The sequence below is a fragment of the Notolepis coatsorum genome (genome assembly GCF_963971535.1).
Source record: "Notolepis coatsorum genome assembly, chromosome: 3".
NCBI classification, from domain to species: domain Eukaryota; kingdom Metazoa; phylum Chordata; class Actinopteri; order Aulopiformes; family Paralepididae; genus Notolepis; species Notolepis coatsorum.
The window spans coordinates 139,905,437-139,918,727 of record NC_140167.1 but is presented as its reverse complement, the minus strand read 5'-3'; the positions used below and the strand labels follow the sequence as shown (position 1 = coordinate 139,918,727).

Genomic DNA, 13,291 nt, shown 5'->3' with positions numbered 1-13,291 from the left:
GTCGCGACCCAAAGGGTGGGCCGCGAGATGTTTTTTTTTTTTTTTTTTTTTTTTTTTTTTTGTCAGGCCACTGAACTTAGAAGCAGGCCAGGACAGTGTTTCTAGTTGTATTCTAAAATTCTATTCTATTGTATTCTAAAATGTGACTATATGGTTTTATATTAACTTAATAAATAAACAAAAACGAAAAATCTACTTATTTCAACGAACATTTCAAACTAAATAACAGATTATGCACATAAAACGCTGAAAACAACCGAAGCAACAATAGTATTTTAATGAGGCTATTATTATTATCATTATTATTTTGCAACAAGTTAGCCCTCTCATAAATAGCACATATAAATGAATAACTAACTTGAACTAACTTAATAGGATTGAAGTGATATTTGACTTAAAAAATCGGTCGCCTGGCAAAAAAAAAAAAAAAAAAAAAAACCTGACGATGTGCATTGGGCCGCGGCTCTCTGACACCTTATTTTCTGGGCCCTGGCCTGAAAAGTTTGGGAACCCCTGCAATAGAGCACCACACGTATCTCTGCTGATGACAGCTGTCTCCAAGATGTGTTCAGAAATATATACAGTATGGATGATGTACTGACTTACATTGTGTATAGTTGATAGAGGAATCATTTTGGTTTCACTTTGGGTCCATATACTGTACAATATGCTTTTCCTAAAAACTGTTTATACACAGTTTGAGTCAAATGTACTCAGTTTGAGTAAAATGTACTCCGTGAAATGTACTGTGTAGTCTTTATTCATAGAGAAAAAAGAGGGCAGTAAAAACTGTAGACGGGGGTCGGTAAGGTCCTTTATTTAAAAGCCCTCATTAGCACGCAATATGTCTGTTGTAAAACATGTCAACATGGCGACTAAGAGTACTTCCTCTCCAGCAGCACGTGTAATGTAGGCTATGAGATGCTGTCTAAGTGTGATATGAAAGATTGATATTAACAATGTATAAATGAAGATATATTCTGAGGTGTTTTTAACCTTTGGAGGGGGTTCTTCACAAAACCCATTGACGTACTGTATCGTGACCCCCCCACCCCCACCCCCAACCCATAAAAAGAACAAATGTATCCTAGTCACACCTTCCACTGGCTACTTCACTTTTCTATCAGACAGAGATTATTTTAGCACATGCAGGTCCCTCTTCCGTGCTCTCGGGTAGAAGAACTACGCTCCTCAGCATCGTCTCTGCTTATGCTGCCTCACCCGGGCCACACCTTCCACCAAGCCTCCTCGGGGCTCATTATTTCAGCATGGAGAATTCCAAAGGTGCACTTAACGCTTAATGCCATTTTGTTTTGGCCCTGTGAAGCTGCCAGGGGATGCTGTGGCCAAGATATCTTGCGAGAGGGGCTAATGGATTCTGCTCGATGCATCATCTGACAGAGTGTTTGCTTGCTGTTGGTTGTCATCAAATACTTTCGGTAAAGAGCACCGTGCACCTTGCGAGCCATGCCCCGAGAACAAGACCTGAGTCATGGTGGAGAGCGCTGGTACATTTAAAACAGACATGTTGCTGTGTGTGTTCCCACAGCGTTAAGCGCACGTGTACACGGAATGACCGCTAAACCAACAAAGACTGCATTGTTATACAAAAATAGATAATTGTGGAAAGTATTTCTTTGTAAACATGGTTCTAATTACTATAGACCCTTGTTTCTCATAGGCTACGCTCAGTCTGTTTGGTCAGCCCGAACTGTGTGCTGTCATTCTTCTGTTTATGATCTCAAACCTTGGCTCAACAGCATTGTTTTTCTCCAAGTAAAGACCCCTTGTGTGAGATGTACCGTATCCCGTAAAGCCACACTGAGCCACGGGACATATGACTTATCTCCCCCTCTCTACCCCTCAAGCCTCAAGCCTGTTTGTTTGGATCTGAGATCCTTAAATACTCTTAGGGACCCCTTTCGCCCGCAAGCGGTTTGTTACATTTGTGGACATCAGGTCAGCGGAGGTTACTAGAAATGTATAGATTTCGAGCTGAAGGTAAACGGTGTAACATGTCAGAAGTCCCTGTCGTTCAGGTAGGAGAGGTTTACTTGTTGACAGTTTAGCATATAGAGAGAACCTTTGCGAGCTCAAGTCAAATTATTTTTATAAATTTACAAATGTATAACAACCCATCATCTACACTCATTGCACACACATCCACATGCACACACTCACTTTTAAACAAACTCACCTTAACACTCACTTTAGACACTTTAACACTACATTATATTTATCTATTATTAAAGAGATTTGCACTACATTCATACCTTATTTGCACCTTACTATACCTTAAAGTACCTAATTTTCTGCATTGTACCTCACTGTTTACTCATTTTTACTCACCATACTTAGACCTAGGTTGTACTTGTATATTGTATTGTATATTCCTCTTTACTTACTTTTTGTACTTACTTTTTTTTACTGTATGAAGCACACTCTCAAGGGCTCATACAGAACAAAACACCGCAAAGTACCTGTATTTTATTGTGGCAATTAATAAACTAACTTGAACTTGAAACTTGAACCATAGGAGTCATCTGAGTAAGTTATCTGATGGGTTATGTTTTAGACTTAATAGACTTAAGGCTATATGTCTGAAAGTTGTATGCGTTCATAGTTAAAGATAGAAGAGGTCACGTGCCTTTAGATGATGCAGATGATCATTTGGATTGACTGTGCAACCGTACGAGTACTTCGGTTGCTCAGAACATTTCAAAACAGGCGTACAGTACATGTTTCTACCTCATTCCGGTTTGTGGGCAATGTTTTGTACGGGCTCAAGCTAAATATTCCGTGAGTATCTGTAAATGTGAGGTCCTTGTAAAAATATGTCCAGGTCAAGCATAGTCATCAAGGCACAGCAGGGGGAGAGTGAAGACTTTCCTGTGTGGGGATTTAGGGGGGCTTTATAGGGCGCTTGCGTGGATACCAATTGTCTGGATAATAATGCTTTTTGTGGGAAGAGACGGGCCATACATTTACGGGGCTATATATATAAAAAGTGCCTTAAATGCTTTCTCTAGCACAGAGCCAACGCACTGAAGCAGGATTGGGTTGTGAATCAAGGTGACGTGTTTTTGGCTAGCGTTTCACAGACATGGTGCACGTTGTGCTTTTGGCTATAGCGTTTCACAGAGATTGTGAACGTTGTGCTTTTGGCTAGCTTTTCACAGAGATGGTGCCCGTTGTGCTTTTGACTACCGTTTCACAGAAATGGTGCATGTTGCACTCGCTGGAGATTATGTGGATTATGTGAATAGAAGTGATAATTGAATTGAATTATGATGCATTTTTTTACATTGCATTTATTTTATTTTTTTACGATGGCACTGTTATTAAGAAGTCACATTCCAAAGATAAACTGTTATGGATTTTCTTGTGATGTTGTAGCTTGGGTACTTGATTCCAGTTTGAAATGATCTATACTACATATGAAGCTCACTAAAATCAAACCAATCTTTGCTTGTTTCCAGTATAATGTACAGTATGCTACGCTTTGCTTGCTTCATATCACACCCATGCGAATTAACATAGACTAAAACAAACATTATCTCCCAGGCAACGGTACGTTATGTAACTTTTATTTTACTTACTAAGAAGCATGTTATATTACCTATTATTACATGGCGTTTTCACATTCGCCGAAATGCTTGCTTGTGATTGGTCAATAGCCCCCCGACTGCGGTCATTATTTTTCAATAATGACCGCAGATTTTTCAATAATGACCGCAGAGCGCAGCTGTTCGCAATCAAGCCCACTGACACACACTGTTTCAGTGCAATTAGACACTGCTGGTGTTCTGATGCCGGCGATGACAGGGGGCGGAGCGACGAGCGGAGCCAGAACGCAGCCAGATTGAACCAGTGTTGCGAGTCGATGTAAAATTAATTAGGTATATTGTTAGTAAGTTAGCCATGTAATAAGCGGGATAATGTCCCACATCAGTGCAGCAAATCAGAGAACACCTGCCGCGGCTGCACTGACAGCGGAGCCAGCCCAGAACAGAGGCTGCCCGCGATAATAATAATCACTTTATTTGGGCTGAGAGAGCCACAGAACAACTGCGATTTGTCAAATGAATTAGGTATATTGTTAGTAAGTTAGCCATGTAATAAGCGGGATAATGTATAGCCTACTCGGTCATTGTCGCAAAATAATTGACCTTCACTACGTTTAAAACACCTCGGCGCGGCGCCTCGGTATTTTAAACTCCGTGTCGGTCAATTATTTTGTGACAATGACCTCGTAGCCATACATTATCCCTTACATATATTTGCTGGGAGCTGATGTCTAGATTAGAACGTAAAATGCATTGTTCATGGTATATCATGGCCATGTACCTCAATGTCAGTCAAATGTAACCCAGAAATAGGCGGCTGGGTGGCGCGGCGGACATTGCGCTCGTCACCAACGCAAGAGACACCGGGTTCAACTCCGGCTGTCGGCGTTGCCTCCGGCTTGGGCCAGCCGTCATACTAACTCAATTGGCAGAGTTAGCGGGTGGAAGTCGATGGGTGGTAATCTGGACGTTGTGGACAGCGACTCCTACAGGTCGGTTGGGGACGCCTGCACAGCAGAGACAGGAAATGGCGGGGGTAGTGTGAGCCTCCCACACGTTACACCTCGCCAATGAGAGTTCGCGCTGGCAGGTGAAAAGATGTGACAGGCTGCCTCCTCGTGTATCAGAAGGACACGTGATGCAAGGCTTCTATCCTCCCTAGAACTGGCCAGTGGGGGGCATATGCGAGCAACGTTCAAGACAGGGGAGGGGAGAATTGGCCCAGTGGAATTGGGATGGGAGAAAAATAGAGTAGATGCTGCTGCTGATGCTGCAACAATCAAAGCCTTCAGACAAAGAAAAGCATCCTGTTTGAAATATTTTTATAACCAGCCATTTTATAGTCAATCCAGATCATCTACACACCTGAAATTACACAGCATTTACTGTCTTTAACGACGCGTCTACTACATGCCGTAAACTATTTTAAGATGCGATCCTGGATGAATAGGCATTCAAATGAACTCCATCTATCCGGGCTGTTTATAATCTTGATTTACATCCTTTCCCCCATCCAGCTCAAGTGCTATCACAAGCGCCACCGCAGCCCCTCGCGGGACGTGATCTTCCGGGTGCAGTTCCACACATGTGCCGTGCACGATCTGGGAATCGTCTTCGGCAAAGATGAGCTCGACGAGACGTTCAAGGGTAAGGGCTTTGCACTGGGAATCCCAAGAACTCCCACGAACCCTGAGCATTTCAATAGTCAAGCATTGACCATATTCACACAGTGGCCATTTAGGCTCTTATGTCCTGCTCAGGGATTCCTTTGGTCTAATTTAATGTACATTTGAAGAGGTACCTCTTTTATTTTCCCACAAGCAGATGACAGATTTCCAGAGTACGGAAAAGTGGAGTTTGTCTTTTCCTTTGGACCAGAAAAAATACATGGTGAGCATCTTTATTTTCTAAACACGTTTATTTTCTAGCTGTATTGCTATTCTGCACCCGTGTTACAATAGTACAGATAACTGAGGGAAAATCCTCAATGCCAAATCTGGAATTGGAGAATGGCTCCGGCCTAAGAATGGCCCTGGCCGGTAGAGCCAACGTCAGTGGGCCTATGACCTTTGATTACGTTGATTTTTTTTTTTTTAATTACTCTCTCTCTCAAATGATTGACAGGGTTGCTAACATAATATACAGCGAAACATGTTTTGAATGTGGTGTTAATGTAGGTGTTGGTTAGTATAGTAGGCAAATGTTTCTAAACAGTAAATAAATTCTATAGTTGGATCTGAAAGGCCAAGTGATAGACGTGAGGAGTTTCCATATCAGGGTTTTAAGAACCATACAAAAATGAACTATGTATAGTATTCCTGTGTTTTTTTTATATTGCAGAAATGTGTATTGAATCACTAACGTATACTGTAGGTTGTGTGCAGATTACATCACGTCACTGCATTGCTGTGGCATGAACTGCAGATGGTGGGCAGGCAATGATCACAGCACTGCAAATACACACACACACACACACACACACACACACACACACACACACACACACACACACACACACACACACACACACACACAAACAAACACAAACACATACACACACAGGGCAAAACCATTATTTCATTGGCGGAGGTAATTAAATCATGACTGCTTTTTGACTTAACCCAAACATTATATTGTCATCATATAGGCGTGTAAACTATCCCCACTGATCTCTGAGAGAATAAAGTAGCAGCAGTGTTTCCTCTACATGTATTCAGCTGTGGTGGATCACCACAACATTACCACCACAGCTAGATAAAACAGGAAGGGAATTAACAAATAGTCTAGCTCAATTTCCTCAAAAAGCATTAAACAATCATATACCCAGTGCTTTTCATAGTCCTGTCAATGTAAAGCCGAGCCCGTTTACCATCAAGCCCCATGAATGAAATGCCAGTGTGTGATATGCTTAGCTAACGTTGACGTCGGGAGTGGTTAACCTAGTAACGCTGAGTAAACAACCATAACTTAATGTTGAGAGTGGTTAACCTAGTAACGCTGAGTAAACAACCATAACTTAATGTTGAGAGTGGTTAACCTAGTAACGCTGAGTAAACAACCATAACTTAATGTTGAGAGTGGTTAACCTAGTAACGCTGAGTAAACAACCATAACTTAATGTTGAGAGTGGTTAACCTAGTAACGTTAATTAAACAACCATAACTTAATGTTGAGAGTGGTTAACCTAGTAACGCTGAGTAAACAACCATAACTTAATGTTGAGAGTGGTTAACCTAGTAACGCTGAGTAAACAACCATAACTTAATGTTGAGAGTGGTTAACCTAGTAACGCTGAGTAAACAACCATAACTTAATGTTGAGAGTGGTTAACCTAGTAACGTTAATTAAACAACCATAACTTAATGTTGAGAGTGGTTAACCTAGTAACGCTGAGTAAACAACCATAACTTAATGTTGAGAGTGGTTAACCTAGTAGCATTAAGTAAACAACCATAACTTAATGCTATAGGTTCCTATAGCTAAACCTCCACTATGAAAGATTGGCACCTTGTGGCCATTAGAGGTAACTGCATCTTGAAAAAACATGACGAATAAGAGAAAATGGCAACAACAAATTATTCAAGCAAGGTAACTTTGGCCACTGGTTCACATGTGTGTCTTTCACATTTTCCATCCTTCTTTAGCTTTTGGGGGATTTTGCGGCACTGGCCATGTCTGACCAGGAGGACTCTGTGTTTCATGCATCGCTTTTGGGAGGGTTTTCCCCTGTTCAGACTAAGGCCGGGGACGCACAGGACACCTAATCACTGTGAAGTGTCCATTCTTGAGCGAGCAGGAGCCTGGCTTTACACACCAGAAGCCATTTATCTGCGTCGGTCAACAAGAGATTCTGCTCCTCTGTTCCAATCACATGTAGAGAGGTGCTCGCAGCTCGCGGAGAAGATAGACCAGACAGCAAAACTATCGCTGAAGACCGCGAGCCGACCGTGGAGCTACGTATGAACAGGTTACAGTTCATACGCGGCTGGTATGGACAGTCCAATTGGTTAACATGGGCGCCAAAAGATAACGGTTGCTCTTCCCGGGTGCTTCAGCATCCTGTGCGTCTCTGGTGTAACTTGGCCGAACTCTGTGATAAAGGTTCCTAGTGCAGGTTTAATTTCCATAAAGGGGTGTTCACTTCCGCTACTCTTTGTATTTCTGGTCAAGGTATGGATCACCTGGAGAATGGACCCACTGTGTTAGTAGACTACAATACCCAGGATCCCTTAATCCGCTGGGACTCCTACGAGAACTTCAACCAGCCTTGTGAAGACAACATGGAAGGTGTGTAACTCTACAGGATGACTTTTTATAAATGTTTCTTTTTTTACCTTTATTTACCCAGGGTAGGTTCGCTGAGCACGGATGCTCTTTTTCAGCTACACCCTGCTTCACATTCACACAGTTACATTCACACCTGGGAGCTGCCCAGTACAACCACAGTCTGACACTGTTGGCCACTAAGTGCACTTCAGCGGTTGGTGTTAAGGGTATGGGAGTGAGTTATTAATTCAGTTCCCCAGCCCAGATTTTTCCTGCTGGTCCGGGGGATCGAACCGGCGACCTTCGGGTCACAAACTTGCTTCTCTAACCTTTAGGCCACTGCTGCCCCCTGAGATCTGGGCCTGCATTTATCAAGCACTTTAAAGTACACTAGGAGTGCTGGTCTGAGACAAGATTGGCTCATAAGTCATTGTGATATATATATGGTATGGTCATGTGACCCGAGCAGTGATCCTATATCCGTACTCCTACTCGCCCACTAGAACTGTGATAAATATGGGCCCTGATATCAGTCTGTGTTTTCTTGTCGTTATTCAGTCCACTCCCCTTGTCTGAAGGCAGAGAGGGAGGCCAGTGTAGGGGAGACACAGGAGGAAGGCTTCTGGCCAGCAAGGATCTGTCCGGGTTTTAATAACCACAACACCATCTCTTAACTTTACCATGCTTTGATGTTCCGCTTTACTACGTGATATGACAGCACACATACAGTAGGAGGATGAATGTAAATACACACATGCACACACTCACACACACACACACACACACACACACACACATACGCACACGCACACGCACACGCACACACACACACACACACACACCAACACTACTCTAAGCTAAACACGCATACACACACAGCAGCACTATTCAATGCGAAACACACGCACACACACACGTACACACATCATGTAATCATGCAGTCCTCAGTAACAGGGATGTGCGTGACCCAGATGAGATTCAGTCAGGGCTTAGTAATGAGGGAGTTTAGCCCTTTCACTACCACACTACAGAACGTTAACCCTTTACTATCACACTACAGACAGTTGTAACCGTCTGTAGTGTGATAGTAAAGGGTTAACCTTCTGTAGTGTGGTAGTGAAAGGGTTAACCTGCTGTCGTGTGGCAGTGAAAGGGCTAACCTTCCGTATTGTCGCAGTGAAACGGTTAACCATTTGGTAGTGCGGCAGTGAAAGGGTTAGAGAGCTTGTTCACACCATCATCCCCCACAGGGTCAAACTCAGTTCATGCTGTTAAGTCGATGGCTTGTCAACTGTGGAACTTAAGGTGTTTCATTGAGAGTGACAATTTGATTCTGTGCAATTCCACAAAAAGGGAAATGGAGCTGAGGCTTGTGCAAAGTACATGGTATTGCGCCGACTCTTGGGGCTCTAGTTCTGTCAATCATTTGGCGATCTTGAAATGTATTGGACAGGGTTGTAGCCAATGAGTGTGGCTTTCCAATGATACCCCACCTGGAGATGTATGAATCAGGGATCTAGGTGAATAACTCACAAGCGAAAACAGGAAGAGAAAAACAGCCGAATGAATTGAAGTCTATGAGAAAACTGAGTTTTTCTTTTGTACACAGTTTACCATAATCACTCATTTCTGAATGGAGTTTTTTTTAAGCCATACCACTACCTGGACTACTAACTACTACAGAAAAACTTGAGTAACAAGTTTTTCTACAACTCAAGTTCAGACCTATGTTACTCTATTTCATTAGCACTAAAAATGATCTTTCTTTATTGTATCATAAACTTCAGAATGTTATCTTTCAAAAGAGACCAGGATTATGCATGTGCTATAAGTGTTAAGTATAGTATTTTGGTTTTCAAAAAAGGTATGCAGTCCTCAAAAACGAAAACAGAAATGGCCACTTTTCTGCCTGCATGTTAAGAGGTTAATATGTTTCTGTTAGTGGCTGAAATGGAGACTTTTGAGAAACGGTTGGTTTTTGAGTCATTCAAAACAACCTATCCATCATGAAAAGCAACGTCTAATTTTACAAACCGATCGTGACAAATCAGTTGTGATTGGAGGATTATGAGAAGAGGGCAGAGTTTGTTTATACAGTAGGTCAGTTCTCGTGTCTCCTTCAAGCTGCCTCAACATTTGCATCCTGGGGCTAGTCCTGTCCACACTCAGTAGGTTGGGACAGATTCAGAGATCCTACAGGGCGTCCTGGTGGCTTGGTGGGTTATAGTAGATTCAGTGATCCATGGTGGGTTGGGACAGATTCAGTGATCCTGACTTTGACTTGACTTTGTCACATCTCATTCCTACCATCTTTTCTGTCGCTCTCCATTGTCAATAAACAGTGACGCAGATATCAAATATCTTAAGCATATCCCACATTATTCTGTATTAGTATCCTATAGATGACATTAGTGATACATGCCGCACTGCTCACAGGGAGTGGGGAAGAGATCAGGAGAAGGACACATACCATTTGTTTTTGTTTCCCCCAGACCCTTCTTAGTCTGTGATACGAGAGGACAAAGACCTGCTTTCTTACTGCAGACGTCCTGGCACACCACTGGTTAGTTTGCCTATAGTATAGCCAGCCACACAGTGGGCCCTTTTCGGCACAGAACAGGCATTGGTCCTTTAATAACACAAGGGGGGAGGGGGGGCGCATCTGTTCAATTTCACAAATCCATTTTGTGGTGACCCAGTGGAACGCAGGGATACAGCGAACCAAGACGTGCGGTGTTACTCAGCTCTTAGGATTCCAAATCGGCGAGTACGAGACATTCCTGGTTCAGCCACAAGCTTGGACACAAGCATTCCTGGCGGGGGAACGCTGGTCACTATCTGACCACAGTGATACTTCCACCACCACCCAAAGAGGGAAGCAGCGCTGCGCCCTTAGTGATGGTGAGCCAGAGTGTTGTTGTTTTTGTTGTTGTTGTCCTGTTCCAAAACGGGACAGTCGGTCAGTGTCTACTACATTTCCACACTTGGCTCTTAAAGGGATAGTTCTGAGTTTTGGAACTCTCCAACGTTGCCATTTCCTACATACGATGATGTTGTCAATTGGTAGGATCCTTTCTCAGCACACGCACACACACACTAGCCGTAACAGCATGGATTGTGCTGAGAAAGGACTCTATCGATCAACAACATCGCTGGTAAGTAGGAAATAGGAATACATCTGTAGTATTATTTGATAAACCATAAATCCTAAATGTACTGGAAAATGTTCCTAATAGAAAAGGTTCTAAGTAAACATAAGGATTGGTCATAAAAGATGTCTTTCAGTCATGAACCACAGGGGGCCAGGCCCTGAGGCTACATTGCAATAAAATAGAACAGATGGTTGTCCCTAGTTTAAGGAACTTTGTAAATCTTTATACTTTTAGTCTTAAACAATAAGTGGTTAATAGGTTGGCAATCAAATATAGTTTAAACCTGATTTGACTAGAGTGACTTAGCTCATAGATTGTGTGTGTTTACAGAGACTTGGGCTCACAACAAGGTAGATTTACATACAACTGTTGGCAACAAGAAGACAATAGAGGGAGAGTCACATATCTGTGTTATCTGTTAAACTGGCCCTGTGAGCACGACATGTTGGAACAGCTGCAGAGGAGGGACTAGGATTCACTATTTCAGTAACTCAAGTACACTTTCAAATGTCTGTTTCTATACTTAAATTAGCTTACAATGAACTGAAAATATTCCTGTTATGTTGTGGTAATAATCCTGAATCTAATGATATGAAATATGCAATGTTTATGATTAAGAATCACAGAGTTTGAAATTAAGCCACTTCTGAACTACATTGGAAAATACTCAAAGTGCTGAATAATAACTGTATAAAATAGATATTGATTTAAGTTAAAAGAAAATGATTAGAAAACTATATAAGTGGAATTAATGATAAAAGACTGTGATTCTGGTCAAGTATAAAGCTGTTTTGAGTAAAAAATGGTATCTATGTGTTCATCTGGTTATCCCCGATTCAAAAATATACATCTTGAATTGTAAAACAAAACTATAAAGTAAATTTAGACAGTAAAGCTATTATTTGATTGGAAACAAAGGAGAACAGCTATTGGGCTCCAAAGGACAGCCCTTAGTTCAAATTCAAACTTAGAGAGCCCGTGATTGGAGGAAAACATCTTCTTGACGTCACTCCTGTGACATCACGCAGACACTCCAGCCTCATTGATAAAAAGGGGGGTGCTGTGACTGAAGAAAACACACACACGAAAACGGAACGGACACAGGAACACCCCACCTTCACACAGAGGACGGTGCGAGCAGAGGAGAACACACAGAGAAGAAGCTTTTGGAACGAGAACAGAATCTTTGGTTGTCAGCAGAGAACAAAGACACTCAACAATTCGTTATTCTTTTTAAACTGCTTTCTTAGACTAATATTAAGGGCAAGCAGCATAGTGCTTTCGGTACCTTAATATTATAGCACATCTCAGTTGATTGAAACAGATCATTTTTGTATAACTTTGTGGATTTTAATAAACCACTACTTTTGAAATAACTACACTCCCTTCTTCATTCTCCTGCATAGCCGCCGTGAAGTAAGGCCAGTCTCCTGGTCTTTGAAAGTAGTACAAGGGAAGTAGGACGGGCAAATCACAACGCAGAGGGACTTAGCGGGTTCTGTATAACAGAACCATTCACCCTTGTAACTTCACATCCCTTTAAGAGCCCAGTGTGGAGATTTTGTAGACTAGACACTGACTGACTGTCTCGTTTCTTTGCCACATGTTAGGGTTTGTAACCGACCTCAAGCGCAACGGCACAGAGAGAGTTGTTTCAGAGTTAGCCAAAGCAAGGGCGTATTTATTTTCAGAGATACAAGATTGAATTAAGTTGAGCAACCGAATAAACGGGGAATCTGGCATGTGAAGATTGTTGCGGCTCTGCAGATTCTCCCAGTAGGTGGTGGTGAGGAATTAGCTTGTGACGTCTGAAGCCCGCTCTGCAGATCCTCCCAGCTTTCACTCCCGGTGGAAACGGAGAGAGAGAGAAATCTGAGTTAGCCCAGCGCACAACAGAAACAGAGAGGTGACTGATCCAATAAATATCCAAGTGACTTGATCTTCGGTGTACCACACCCAGTTAGCAGAGTCCAGAGAAAAAACAATACGGTAATCCAAAGTGTAAATCCAACACAAAAATAGGTGAGAACAGTATAAACAAAAACGGGATCTCTTCGGTGTTTCACAAACACACAAAAAACTAGTGATCCAAAAAGAACTGTTTCCAAAAACTCACCAGAGCGCAACGCGTAAAGCGGGCAGATAACGAGGCGCAGCTCCGAACGGGGAATCCAGGTTCTCCACAGGGATTCTCCACGAAAGTCCTGGAGAGCAAAAGACAGCAAACAGCGACGGGGAAGACAGGCAAATGCAGGAATATTCAGAACAATCCCACATCGATAGTAGGGGAATCAGAGTATATAAAGC

The 13,291-nt window shown here is 42.4% G+C and overlaps 1 protein-coding gene across 1 annotated transcript in view; it reads left to right on the top strand.

The window, feature by feature from the left end:
- Window positions 1-13,291, top strand: part of tns1b (tensin 1b) — a gene marked incomplete at its 5' end in the record, with an annotated part of 180,343 nt that overhangs the window by 15,675 nt on the left and 151,377 nt on the right. The window contains 3 exons of the mRNA XM_084311394.1: window positions 5,084-5,213; window positions 5,391-5,456; window positions 7,737-7,853. Of these exons, the coding sequence (XP_084167520.1) occupies window positions 5,084-5,213; window positions 5,391-5,456; window positions 7,737-7,853 (313 nt within the window). The remainder of the gene's footprint in view (window positions 1-5,083; window positions 5,214-5,390; window positions 5,457-7,736; window positions 7,854-13,291) is intronic.